Source organism: Paramormyrops kingsleyae, chromosome 1 (genome assembly GCF_048594095.1).
Source record: "Paramormyrops kingsleyae isolate MSU_618 chromosome 1, PKINGS_0.4, whole genome shotgun sequence".
In the NCBI taxonomy this organism is placed as follows: Eukaryota; Metazoa; Chordata; class Actinopteri; order Osteoglossiformes; family Mormyridae; genus Paramormyrops; species Paramormyrops kingsleyae.
The window spans coordinates 16,257,463-16,270,401 of NC_132797.1; the positions used below are offsets into that span (position 1 = coordinate 16,257,463).

General features: G+C 49.6%; 1 protein-coding gene across 1 annotated transcript; it reads left to right on the top strand.

The window, feature by feature from the left end:
- Positions 1-846: 846 nt before the first annotated feature.
- lemd3 (LEM domain containing 3) lies at positions 847-12,563 on the top strand. The gene is made up of 13 exons (XM_023826602.2): positions 847-2,342; positions 4,757-4,797; positions 5,021-5,090; positions 5,234-5,310; positions 5,463-5,542; positions 6,000-6,145; positions 8,676-8,777; positions 8,869-8,971; positions 9,090-9,268; positions 9,409-9,490; positions 9,728-9,833; positions 9,922-10,000; positions 10,456-12,563. The coding sequence occupies exons 1-13, from the start codon at positions 884-886 to the stop codon at positions 10,617-10,619; spliced, it is 2,688 nt and encodes an 895-aa protein (XP_023682370.1). The 5' UTR covers positions 847-883; the 3' UTR covers positions 10,620-12,563.
- The last annotated feature ends 376 nt before the right edge of the window (positions 12,564-12,939 follow it).

Genomic DNA, 12,939 nt, shown 5'->3' on the forward strand with positions numbered 1-12,939 from the left:
AAACGATTGAGCTCGTACACTCCCAGACGGCCGAGAATCTGGGAACAGACAGGACCATAGGAGGCTATTACCTGCCGTAGCCACGTCTCCTGACAAACAAAACCAAGCCTCTGATTTTAACAGCTACATCAGAGGTGTCAGACCCTTGCGCTGCCCATTCTCATCCGCTACACGTCACTCAGCTGAGAGTCAAACACAGCTTTGATAAATTTCCAGTCCCTCGCATCCCACAATCCTCTCCAGAGGTAGCATGAAGTATTGTGACAATGAAACTAGGAAACAAAAGTTTGCAGTTTTAGGTGCAAGATCATGTTCAGTTGTGGTATCTTTGTGGGGGGTATGTTTGTTAAGTCGTATAAACCGTTAAATAAATGTTTATTGTATGAACTAGTTAACCTATACTTACCTACTCCATAAGTAAACCAAGTTTCATCACTAACCTCCCTGTCTCAGAGATTCTGGGCGTTTGTTGCTAAGCAAATTATTGTACATTTAACTGCAATCATTTGCATTTGACTATTCTAACGTTTTAACTGTGTTTCTTCCATTTACACTTGAATTATGAATTTCATCATTTTATCATTTGCAAAAAGATAATGTTTATTTCATTATCTGTATTTTTGTTGTGTCCTTTGGATATATGTGCAGAATGCACATAAAACATATCAGTGTTACAGATATTTAACGAATACAGGGGGATTTATTCGTACGGTGAAGAGTTGAGTCAGATTTACGCGAAGACGGGATGATAATTGATCCTGCCTCCCGCAGACAAGTCGGCTGGCCCGCATGACACCAGCGAAGAGTCTCATTTTAACGTTGTCTGGCCTCGCGCCTCATACGTCACTTCCCGCTGAGCCCTGCGTGCGAGTTTCGAGCAAAGATGGCGGCCGCGCAGCTAACCGACGAGGAGCTTTTCTCAGAGTTAAAGCGCCTCGGTTTCATCCCAGGTCCGGTGACCGAGAACACTCGGCCCGTGTACCTGAAGAAGCTTAAGAAACTCCGTGAGGACCAGCAGCAGCGAGGAAGCAGGGCGAGCAAAGGGCGAAACAGCGGCACCACCACCACCACCAACAACAACAGCAGCAGCGGCGGCGGCAGCGCGGCGGGAGCTTCGGGATCCGGAGCCAGGCCGCCCGGCGGTGACGTCACGCACCTGGACGCCAACAAGAGCCCTGGCGGACGCCCGGCCCTGGGCGAAAAGCGCCACGGCGCGCCCGGTAAGGTCGTCCTGGGCTTCAGCTCCGACGAATCGGATGTCGAGATTAGCCAGAAGAAAAGAGGCCTGTACGGCAGCAGGAGGGAACGAGCGTCCGTGCTCCAGCATCAGCAGCCGGGGCCTAACGTAACACCGGCTGCTCGCAGGAGTAAAGGGCTCGGCGCGGGCAGCAGCTCCCCTCTCGGGCTGCTGGAGGAAAGGCGGAACATCATGGGGTCCCCTTGGTGGGGAGACCGGGCGAAACTGCACCCGCCCGGCGCGGAAGGAAGGGGTTACGCGGAGTCCGGCAACAGCGATTACCGGAACGATGTGGACAGAGAGAGTCGGACCGTGAACGGCAGCAGATCGCCGTTCACACCGAGCAGCGGCAAGTTTGCGGGGGGCTACTCCGATTCCGAGGAAGAGGACGACGAGGAGGAAGAGGAGGAGGACGCCTCCGAGGTCGGGAGGTACCGCGATCGCCGACTGAGCTCCAGGCGGAGTCACTCGAAATCGCCGCTGCCGCCGCCTTTCCATGAGGGAGCCAGAGGGGCGGAGAGCGACCGGGAGAAGGCGAGAGGCGGCGTAATTAGAGCAGATGACAAGCCCGGCACGGCTGGTCTAGACATAGGGGGAGACCGGGGGGAGGAGGAAGACGAGGCTAGGAAACGGGGCCAAGGGAGCAAGCTGGGGAGCGGATTCTTGAGGAACCGTAGCTTCCCGCTGCATGCGGATCTGGTCTCCGGCATCATGGGGGAGTTCGGCGGCAGCAGCAGCGGTCCCACCTCCTACAACAACAACCACGTCAACTGCGGGTCGGACGACGGCGTCGGGGGCTTCGGTGCCGGGCTGCGATCGCGGTACTCGGCGTACAGCAGCCTGCCAGCCACCTACCGACTCAACCACTCCAACCACGCAGCCCCGAACCACTCTTACGGCCAGACGAGCCGTAAGCCCAAGCTCCCGGTCCCGGAGGACGAGCTCCTGCAGCAGTTCAGGAGGGAGGAGGTGTCAGCCAGCGGCGGCTTCAGCGCGCATTACCTGTCTATGATCCTGCTCACGGCCGCCTGCCTGTTCTTCGTGCTGCTGGGCCTCATGTACTTGAGGATGCGGGGCTCTGGTGAAGCCGTTGTCGACGTTGTCAGTAAGTGTGACCCCCCCCCCCCCAACCGTGCTCAAAAATATGCGTATTGTCCTAATGTTTATCCAGGTTAAAAGGCATTGACTGTTTTTTTTTTTTTATGGAAATACCAACAATACTGTATTAATTCAGTTTGGGGGAATGGATGGTGTGAGTTAGTGTGGACGTTTTGTAAGGTGGTATAAGTAATATGTATATGTAAGTAGTACTATAGCAGGTTGTTGCTTGGGCCTGTAACCTGAAGGTGCTCAGATCCAGGCTTAGGTGTGGCCTTCCTCCTCTACAGTTGGGCATGAGATCCTGAATTGCTCCCCCAAAATGCAGTTATGCAACTGGGTGAAGCTGTAGACTGCTGAGCAACATAATTGTAATAACTACCATCCCTTTGTCTGTTGTAAATTCGCCTGCTTGAAAGCAGCCTATTGCAGCCTTCGGGGTGTCATGCTGTGGTCTGCTGGCGGGGGGCGATCTGCAGCCATCTGAGCTGTAGTTTCGGCGTTGCTGGAATTGAGGCTTTGTTACAGTGACTGGGGGCCTGAGCAAATGGCGTATAAAGATTTAAATGTTTCTATGCCTCTAAAGGGTGAGAGGAACTTTGATGGGGCTTTGAAATGTTTAATGTAGTTTGTCACTTTAATTTGGGCATATTTGTGTTTTTGTGATCAGCTGCCTGCACATGAACCCTGCATGTGTGTATTCTGCCTGTAAACTATGCCATCCCTTATGGTTTCCAGTGCTGCTGTGCACTCTGGACTGTGGCATCTTGCTTCAGTTATTTTCGGTGCAGCTGCAGTGTGTGTGAAAATGTCCAGAATGATGGAGTAATACACCAACAAACTGGCCTTTTTAACTGATTCATCAACTGGTAAACATTAAGCTTAAAATGACTTATTTAAAGTAAGGCGTGCTGGGGGGCAGGGGGCTAGGGGGCTGGCGCCTGTGCAGGGCCCCTATAGACCTCCTTCCTTCCCCATGGCCTGGGAAGTGGAGAATGGGTGAACGTGTTTGGGGCTGAGAAATGGGAGCCGGGGCCAGACAGGCTGATATTTGCGTATCAGAGTAGGAAGGAAGCCCTTGGAGGCTGCCAGTAAAGTTATCACGCATTCCAGTGGCCCGTCTGCCCTTTAATACGTGACTCAGACTGACGGCGAGTGCCAGACTGTCGGGCTCGTAATGCGGAGGTTGGCTGGAGGAGACGCGGCAGCTCGCGGCCGGGTCATGTGACCCGCGGATCACAGCGCCGTTACTTACTTTCTCAAGGGCATTGTTTCCAAGAAGTGCCTCTTGTCCGGGTTTTTATGCTTCCAGGAGTTTGAATGCCCCTCCCCCCTTCCCTGTGTTAAAAACTGCAGCACAGATTGGATCAGTGAATCTGTGTCTAGAAGTAGAGGCATTATAGACTTATCAGGCTGAAGTTATGAAGGGGGCAGATTAGTTTGTATCTAGATAGGGGCATGGCTGGCTCAACCCTCACGTTTGGCACCATGTGGTGGCATGGACCGATGATATAGCGGTGAGTGTCTTCTTGTGGCCTCCCAAAGCCATTCTGGTGGCTCCCAAAACTGTGTGTGACACACTGAGCTCATGATGCGGTTGTCATTTGGTAGCCTTCAGTGCTAGGTCGCTACCATGGCGATGAGAAACGACCAGGTTGACCTGGAGATTCTGAATTGGGAAAATGGATAGACCTGTGTAGGAAGCTGCATCCTAGACGTTAGCTTGCTGCGTGTTCACTTGGGACAGAAAACAATCCCTGAAAACAAAAATGTGGTGATATACCCTGGCTGCCCCTGCATCATGGACAGCACTCGCCATGCCATAAGGGCTCCTGGGAGTGAGGGTACGCACCACAGTAAAGCTTGGGTTGGGCCGGGAAAAAAAAAGATTGAGGAAACAAGTAATGAAATCTGTCGCGTGCCTGAAATTCCCAAGAGCAGCTATGACTACATACCCCGGCGCAGACAAGCGGGTCACAGACCGGCTGCACTGTCTGCGTGTTTGGGATCGCAGGGTGATCAGGGAGAGGGGTGCAGTGTTCCGGTACTGGGGGCTCCTGCCTGACCGGTCCGCTGAGGTTTATGACGCTGTGGAGTGTGAAAGCCTTTAGACGCGCCAGTGTCCCCTGTGGGCGACAGACGGAGTCGTCATCTGCATGCTGCGGTGCTGGATGACGTCCAGCTGAAAGGGGGCACATCGTGTCCAGGCAGTGGCTCAAGGCTGAGACGTCGGTCTGTGGGTCCCGCTTTCCGCTGCCGGAGATGCAGTGTGAAGGACAGTGCAGTTGTGGTGACGCCCCCTGCCTGAGGCGCATCGTGTGGGGGGCTGTGCATGACGCATTCTCTTTACAGGACTAACGGCCCTGTGTGTTCTCTCTCTCTCTCTCTCTCTCTCTCTCTCTCTCTCTCTCACACACACAGCAAAGAACCATCCATTTGGGAATGAGTTTGACAATTCTTATGTGAGTATCCCTGTCGTTGTTTAATTCCTCAGTAAAATTATATTTGTTTCGTTTTTTTTGTCAAATGATCATGATTTTCTCTGTGCATAGCGAAGTGAGAATTGCAGTGATGCATTTATGTTGTTTGTTAGTGTTGATTGAATTGTTGTCAGGTTACAGTGAGGTTTGTTCATACCACCGATTCTGTGAAGTGTACCCTCACCTCAGTCGTGTCGTACCACAGGCTGACGAGCAGAAAGATGTCATTCTCAAATTACTCCTTCATCTGCACGACCATCTGGCCAAGATTGCTGGTAATCTTAAAACGTCTTCAGTTCATGACCACACTGTACATTTCAAAGTTCAGTGTTGTTTCACCTCTGACCTCAGGTGAGATGCAGAGGAAGGCGAGTTGTCCTAACCTGGCCTCACTTGCTCTGCTGTTGAATTTCTGCAGGGGAGCACGACTGCGGAGACCACGTGCAGCATTCGAATAGGAACATCTCCTACACCGAGGCCTTCGAATATTTAATGGTAGGTTTACCGTTTGTACTGTACCTCACATACGCCTAAGCTGTCTCCTCCATTTCCCTACTCGCACAACTCCTGGCAGCCAACTGAGTATTTTTACGTATCTGGACCTGGAGCCTAACCAGTGGTTGTTTCTGTTTTTCTGTGACCTCCAGCTGCACAGTCCCGAATATGAGGACTTCTGGGACACAGCTATGGAGTGGCTGATCAGATCAGGAGAGGATGTGGGAATTCGGTAACTACTTGGTCAGATTGAGTAGCTCCAGTGTGTGTTTTTTAAGGCCAGGATGCTTGGTTATGTGGAGAAGCTCTCTTCCCTCTTACATCAAAGGTTGTGGGTTGAAATCCCAGGGAACACACACAAATTATAACCCTTTCCTTCTGCTTTAAGTTGACATTGATAAAAACGTCAGATAAATTAATAAAATGTAAATGTACGTCGAGGACTGTGATCCTGGAGCTCTCAGATTTACAGCCTTCGTTCTTTAGCCTTCCGTCTGTAGAGAGCTCTCTTGTTTTCATATACTGAAATGAATAGTCTGTAATAAAAGCTGTTAAAAACTTAACATGGCCTTGACTTTGTTTGATAGTGCTCAGTAGTGAGTGATTCCTGTGTGAGATTGCGTCCCCTCTTTAATAGTCACGGCCACATCGTGCTCTCTCCGGGTTGTCTCTCCCTCTCGGCTTTCCAGGCTGATCGGGAGCCACCCTGAGGAGTCTGTAACCAACGTTTCCCAGATCCTGTGTCTGGAGTCCACCCACCCCCGGATGTCCTTCATCTGCCGCTTCCGCCGGGCCTTCTTCACCGTCATCTACCGGCTGCTCCTCTTCGTCGCGGGTGAGCCTTGAAACTGGGGGGATCGCGAGATGCGGGCTATGGGGGGGGGGGGGAGTGAATTTATGTCCAAAGGATCTCAACTGCAAATAAACTGATTAATGAATATAGGTAGGGCTGCCACTAATTACTGTCTCTATAGATTAATATATTGACAATTTTAGCGATTGGTCGATTAATCGAAATGATTAATTGTCCTCCAGAAAATCAACTTGACAGTTAAGTTTTATTTTGGCAAGAACAATCTGTATGCCATTGCAGGTCTTTAGATAATGTACGCCGGCTTTCCGGCACTGTTTGAATATTATTTTCGCCCTTAATTTGATAAGCAGATTAGTAGTATGCTTAAAACTATTGAGATACAAATTGAGATGCTGAAACGTTAGCAATCTGTATACATTTTGCATATCCTTATACTAATTAAATTCAGTTAGCAGAGCACGCCAAATGTGACATAAGCAATAAGCACTTAAGTTGTGATGAAGGTACGGGACAGACCAGAGGAGACAGAGAAAATACTGTGGGTAAACAAAGTAGAAAGATGTTTGCGTTGAGGCGGTGCTATATGCAGATTTTGGTTTCAGTTTTAGTTTGCGATAACAATACTGGTCCCAAGTCCCATGCGCATGAACTCCTACACAAACACCATCAATCAACATAGAATAAGGCCAGATTTTAGCCTAAACATTTTCACTAACACTTATTCATTGGAGATTCTAATGTAGCAGGCAAACAACTTTATGGCTTTAATAGTGAGTGTTTTTAGTAGCTACAAGGACAAAACATATTAAAAAGCTCTCCGTAGTGATGGTAATTTAATCAACATGAATAGACAATTGCTGATTTGCTGGTCTAGAATAGCGCCTGTTTTTTTTCCTCTTCTGGTGCTCATGCATAGCGCTAGTACTGCCGTGGTTTGCCATCGCACTGTGTACAGTGTACAACCACCTTTTTGTTTTGTGATAATTTTTGAACTGCTCCCATAATTACATAGTAATATTAAAGGAAAGCATTTGTTTTAATGAATTGAAGCGTTTCAGAAATCATAACGATAACTTTATTTATTTTCAGTGGCAACATCATCAATTATGTCAACAAATTGCGGCAGCTCTGCATATATGTACACAATACATGGGTGGAATTCATAGAAAAAGTCTGTTTGTTTAGTCAGAGTCTAAATGTTATTTATAGTATTTGCAGTGTTAGGCTCAGGTAATCCATACTCAAAGGGACACAAAATATAAATAAGGAATAAAGGATTAGGATGAAAATTAACTTGTATTTAAATATGACAGAAGATAACAACACTGTGTTTAAATGCAAATGTAAATTAGTGTCAGATGAACTGCAGGTAAAAATACATATAGCGCTGGTCCTCGGGCATCGGCGGACGCGTTCTAGCGCCGGTCCTCGGGCATCGGCGGACGCGGTCTAGCGCCGGTCCTCGGGCATCGACGGACTCGGTCTAGCGCCGGTCCTCGGGCATCGGCGGACGCGGTCTAGCGCCGGTCCTCGGGCATCGGCGGACTCGGTCTAGCGCCGGTCCTCGGGCATCGGCGGACGCGGTCTAGCGCCGGTCCTCGGGCATCGGCGGACGCGGTCTAGCGCCGGTCCTCGGCGGACGCGGTCTAGCGCCGGTCCTCGGGCATCGGCGGACGCGGTCTAGCGCCGGTCCTCGGGCATCGGCGGACGCGGTCTAGCGCCGGGCATCGGCGGACGCGGTCTAGCGCCGGTCCTCGGGCATCGGCGGACGCGGTCTAGCGCCGGTCCTCGGGCATCGGCGGACGCGGTCTAGCGCCGGTCCTCGGGCATCGGCGGACTCGGTCTAGCGCCGGTCCTCGGGCATCGGCGGACGCGGTCTAGCGCCGGTCCTTGGGCACCGGTGGACGCGGTCTAGCAGTGATGACTCAAACGTTTGTAAGCAAGCTTCAGCTATCGACGTACGTTATTCTCCTCTTATTCATCCCTGGGGTGAACCAGTGCCCAGCCAGAAATCGGGCACAGCTGGTGAGGATGCATATAATTCGCACGTGTCATAAGCGGGTGTTGGGTTGATTGGCGAAGCCAGCAGGGCCTTCGCATGCTGCGAGCTGCCAGGGTGCCGCATGTCGCTGTGGCAGGGTCGGGGGATGACAAGTGATAGGGAAGGAATTTGTCTTGTTTTGGCTAAATGCCACAGTAAAGCAAGATTTGTTTGTCCTAATGAGTCATTTGTCTCTTTCGTATTTATATATATATATGAAAATGTGAGAAATTATTGCGTGTGCTTAGTGGATCCAACAGTAAAATGGCATTTCTGGATAATGTTGTATCACATTTGTATGAATTATTGGTGCCTGAAGTGATACGTTAGGTAATGATTATATTTATAGCTGAGGGGCTGGGAATTAACTTGGTAACACTGGATTACTGTCCTAATGACGGCAGTCATGCTGATCTCTCAATGGCCAAAAAAGTGAAAGAAGATGCAGAATTGTGTTTTATATTTAGATATACTGGGTGTTGTTTTTAAACGCCCCCCCCCTTCCATCAGGTGTGGGTGTCATGTGCGGCGTCCTCTATTATATGAAATACCGCTGGAGGAAAGAGGAGGAGGACACCAGGCAGATGTACGACATGGTGGAGAGGATCATAGGTGAGCCACCTCCTTACAGGAAGTCCTGGTTGGCACGTGACCAGTCAGCTGACTGCCTCCTTTCCCTGCTCCTTCTCTCCCGCCCAATCAGACGTGCTGAGGAGCCACAGTGAGGCATGTCTGGAGAACAAGGACCTGCAGCCGTACCTGCCCATCCCCCACGTGCGCGATTCCCTGATCCAGCCTCAGGACAGGTCTGCGTCGCCTAGTAACGCCCAGCAAGAGCTGCCGGTCTTTTTTATGGTGCCTTCACGTGGTTCGGATAAATTGTGCATCCGAACAGATGTCCTCTTTGTTCTGGGACTGCTCCAGGAAAAAAATGAAAAAAGTCTGGGAGCGGGCGGTGAAATTCCTGTCCACAAACGAATCCCGCATCCGAACGGAGACGCAGAGGATCAAAGGCGAGGACTTCCTGGTCTGGAGGTGGACCCAGCCTTCGCTGAGCTGCGACAAGATGTCTGCCATACCTCCCAAAGTGTGGCAGGGCAAAGGTCAGTGCAGGTTCTGCACCATGTTAGCAGGGATGCTTGCCGCCTCCCACGCTTCCATTTTCAAAGAGACAGAATAATAAAAGCAAAAGACTCTAGGAATTCTGGGTACGTGGAAGTAACTTCTCTCCCTCCTCCTCAAGCGTTTCCTCTCGACCGGAGAAACTCGCCGCCAAACAGCTTAACGCCATGTCTGAAGATCCGAAACATGTTTGACCCAGTGATGTAGGTGGCCTCTCCTTTCCTATGTCAGTGTGACGAATTACTGATTCTGATTGTTTGTGCTGTAGCGGTGCACTGCAGTGACAATTACTTGTTCGTAATAAGCTGCTTTGTCGCTCTTCTGGTTTTGGTTTTGGCCTGACGTTTGACTGGCCTATGGAGAAACACTGATCTACTTCAGATTTATAGTTTTTGAGGTGTTCTGACCCAGCACCTGACCTGGTCCTGATCTCTCCCCAGGGAGGTGGGTGAGAACTGGCACCTGGCCATCCAGGAAGCCATTTTGGAGAAGTGCAGCGACAACGACGGCATCGTCCACATCGCCGTCGACAAGAACTCTCGTGAGGTTAGTGGGCCCCCACCGCCGTCTCCGATCTGCCGGGAGCGCCGACCACCCCGCAGCCGCAGTAACCTCCCCCGCATTGCGTCCGCAGGGCTGCGTCTATGTGAAGTGTCTGTCCGCCGAGCATTCTGGGAAAGCCTTCAAAGCGCTGCATGGCTCCTGGTTTGACGGTGAGTTTCAGACAAGGAACAGGGTTTATTTTCTGCCTGCTTGTGGTTCTGGCTCGTCGAGATGCAGACGGGGGTTTGCACTGTGAGCTTGACGGAGAAGGAGAGGGAGGACGTCTTTGAGGACTGTCAGCTTTCCTGTGTGCTTGCAGCCAATTCGTTCCCAAACTCCTGAGCACCTGAGAGTTTTAGCATCTTATCATAAATCATGCATAAAACATTTGTTTTCATTTCAAACCCATCTCTGCTCTAGTCACATTGAGCGTCTGTTTCTGTGCGTAACATCAGTATGTGATATATCATACGTTGGCGTATGTAGCCTTTCTGTCTGACGGCCTCCTCCAGTAAACAAACTACGCAGAGGTGAGTCATTGGCTTTGATAGCGATGAGATCATCAGTCTGTCTCCTGCCTGCCGTTTTCCTCGCCGTGTGTCATGATGCCGTGACGTGTCCACAGGCAAGCTGGTGACAGTGAAGTACCTGCGACTGGACCGGTACCACCAGCGCTTCCCACAGGCCCTGGCCTGCAACACGCCGCTCAAGCCGTCCAGCAAGCTCATGAGCACCCTGTCGCACCTGCGACTCCGCTCCAGTCCGGCCGGCTCACCGGGCTTCTCCTGAGATGGGGGGGGGGGGCACGTGGGGTTTGGGGAGGGGGCAGGGCAGACAGCACCAAGACCTCCCACAGCTACTCCTTGGTCAGCAGGGGAGGGGGCACACCTTTCTGTTTTCCTTATTTTCTAATTACAGATTTTGTTTACGGATTAACGGCAAACTGAAAAGCTTCTGGCCCCGACATCATCTTGACAGCACGTCCGTAAGCGGAATCCCCGCCTCCTCTGCCCCCCCCTTAAAAAGTCGGTCACAGATCCTCCTTTTAAGTACGTTTAGTCGGCCTTTAAATCGAGTAGCTGCATGTGCAGGTTAAAGTATGCTTTGAGTCGTAACATTTTATTGTGGGTATTTATTTTCTACATACGTTTGAGGTGATGTAATCTCTTTTTGTAGTTTTTAGTCGGACGGCATGCACAAAGAACCAACACAGGGTGCTGTAAATAGGTGTATATGGGGGGGTGACGCAGCTTTCAGTTATCTGTGTAAAAAGCAAATCATAAGCTAACTTTTTTATAAATATATATATATAAAATGAAGTCGTATTGACTGCGTCAGCGACAGTGGGGCCCAACCTGTAGTGAACACGTGTGGGTAGGCGATGTGGTTAAGCTGTTTTCTCGTGAGAGTGAGTTTTGGACGGGGGCAGCGTGGTAGGGGTTGGTCACCAGGCCTCAGCCTGTGTTCCAACCTTAACTTCCTCACTTCCTATGGTAATGGGAGGGGGGGGGGGGGTCGTCTCCTGATTTCCTGCTCTCTGCTGGTGCTGCAACAAATCGCTACAGACAGCCCAGTCACCCTTTCGAATCAGTATTCCCTCTAAAAAAAAAAAATAATAAAAATTCACGTAGCTCGATGCCGTTAGTTTGTGGGCAGAGCTGACCTGCTAACCTTGCCCAGAGCATTTTTAGGGGCTGCAGGAGGTGTAGAGAGGGCCCTTGCCGGCTGTTCATGCTATTTCACACTACATTGGCCCTCGAGAAAGAAACGACGGTGTAGGATTGGTTCGATCAGGAGGAGGCTGGACTCTTGTGCCGGGACAGACGTCTGCACCTACAGTAGTTTTTAATAGTGGTGCTTGATACTCAACCATATTGACAGCAGATTGTCTGCCAGAGTTTAGACAGACAGACGGTTGTATGGTTTTTGTGCATTCCCCTTTCTTCTCCATGCAGAGACAGTGTGACAGAGTATTGCCAATAAGTTTTTTAAATGCAGGATGGGTTGTGTATTCGTTGGATAAGCTCCGGGGCGGCGGACTGCGGCTTCATTTTTAAACTGGTCCCAGGTCAGTATTCGCAGCACAAAGTCGTATATAAAACGCAGGGACGCTTGAGATGACAGTGACCTGATGCACACTCCTTGCCCAGATGACCTAACTGTGCCTTAGCTTTGTGATTTTCCTTTTAAATAAAATGCTTTTTCTTTCTGCCTCTGCATTTCTCGAGAATGTACTTGGTTTTATAAAGTGTAGGAATGGTATACACTTTTATTCAATTGAACAGAGCTGATGTTATGTAAAAATAATGAAATTCAAGCCAGGAGTTTGCTGTACTTGTGTGCATCATGGTGATGTTTATATTTTTGTATGTTTCAGCCTGACTTTGGTGCACATATATTTTTTTTAATTTTATTATTGACCTGTTGCCAGGACAAACGTAACATTTGGCGTTAACTCTCCCGGGGGTTGGTGCTCGATTCAGCTGCATCCTTGCGTTTTTTTTTTTCCTGATGTATTTTATGTAAACACTGTACATTTATAAAATTGTAATATGAACTATTATGCAGCTTATTTTCCATTACAGAATACTGTTTAAGTTGACCAATGTTCCTGCCTACAAGCCGGAAGGGAAGGTGTACAGTCTCCAGGCATTTAAGATCTGCAGGTGTTTTAATGTAATTTGTCACTTGTCTTGTAAAAATTCGAATTAAAGGTTTATTAGGGGTTTCTAATCGTGAGTCGGCTGCTTAAATGTTTTCCCACGGAGGTATTCTTCGTTTCTTCGTCTGCATATGCAGTAGGATTTGAATAAATGGGTGGAATCGGATAAATCGGTATTAGACGAAGACAACGGAGCCGAAATATATAACACGTTTACTTACAAAATGAGACTAGCTCCAACACAAAAATACCGACTTCAGAGGTCTCTGCAAACTAACTCCGGTGACATCTATGGGGCTTTGGAAAACGAAGTGAAGTCAGGGTTGATCCTGAAAATCCAATTCTCGACCGGGTATGGACATTAATACAACTACCAGTCCCAATGCTTTTCAATGCGTAAAATAATGCAGCGATTCTCTCAGCTGCCTGCGTTAGAACAGCGCACCT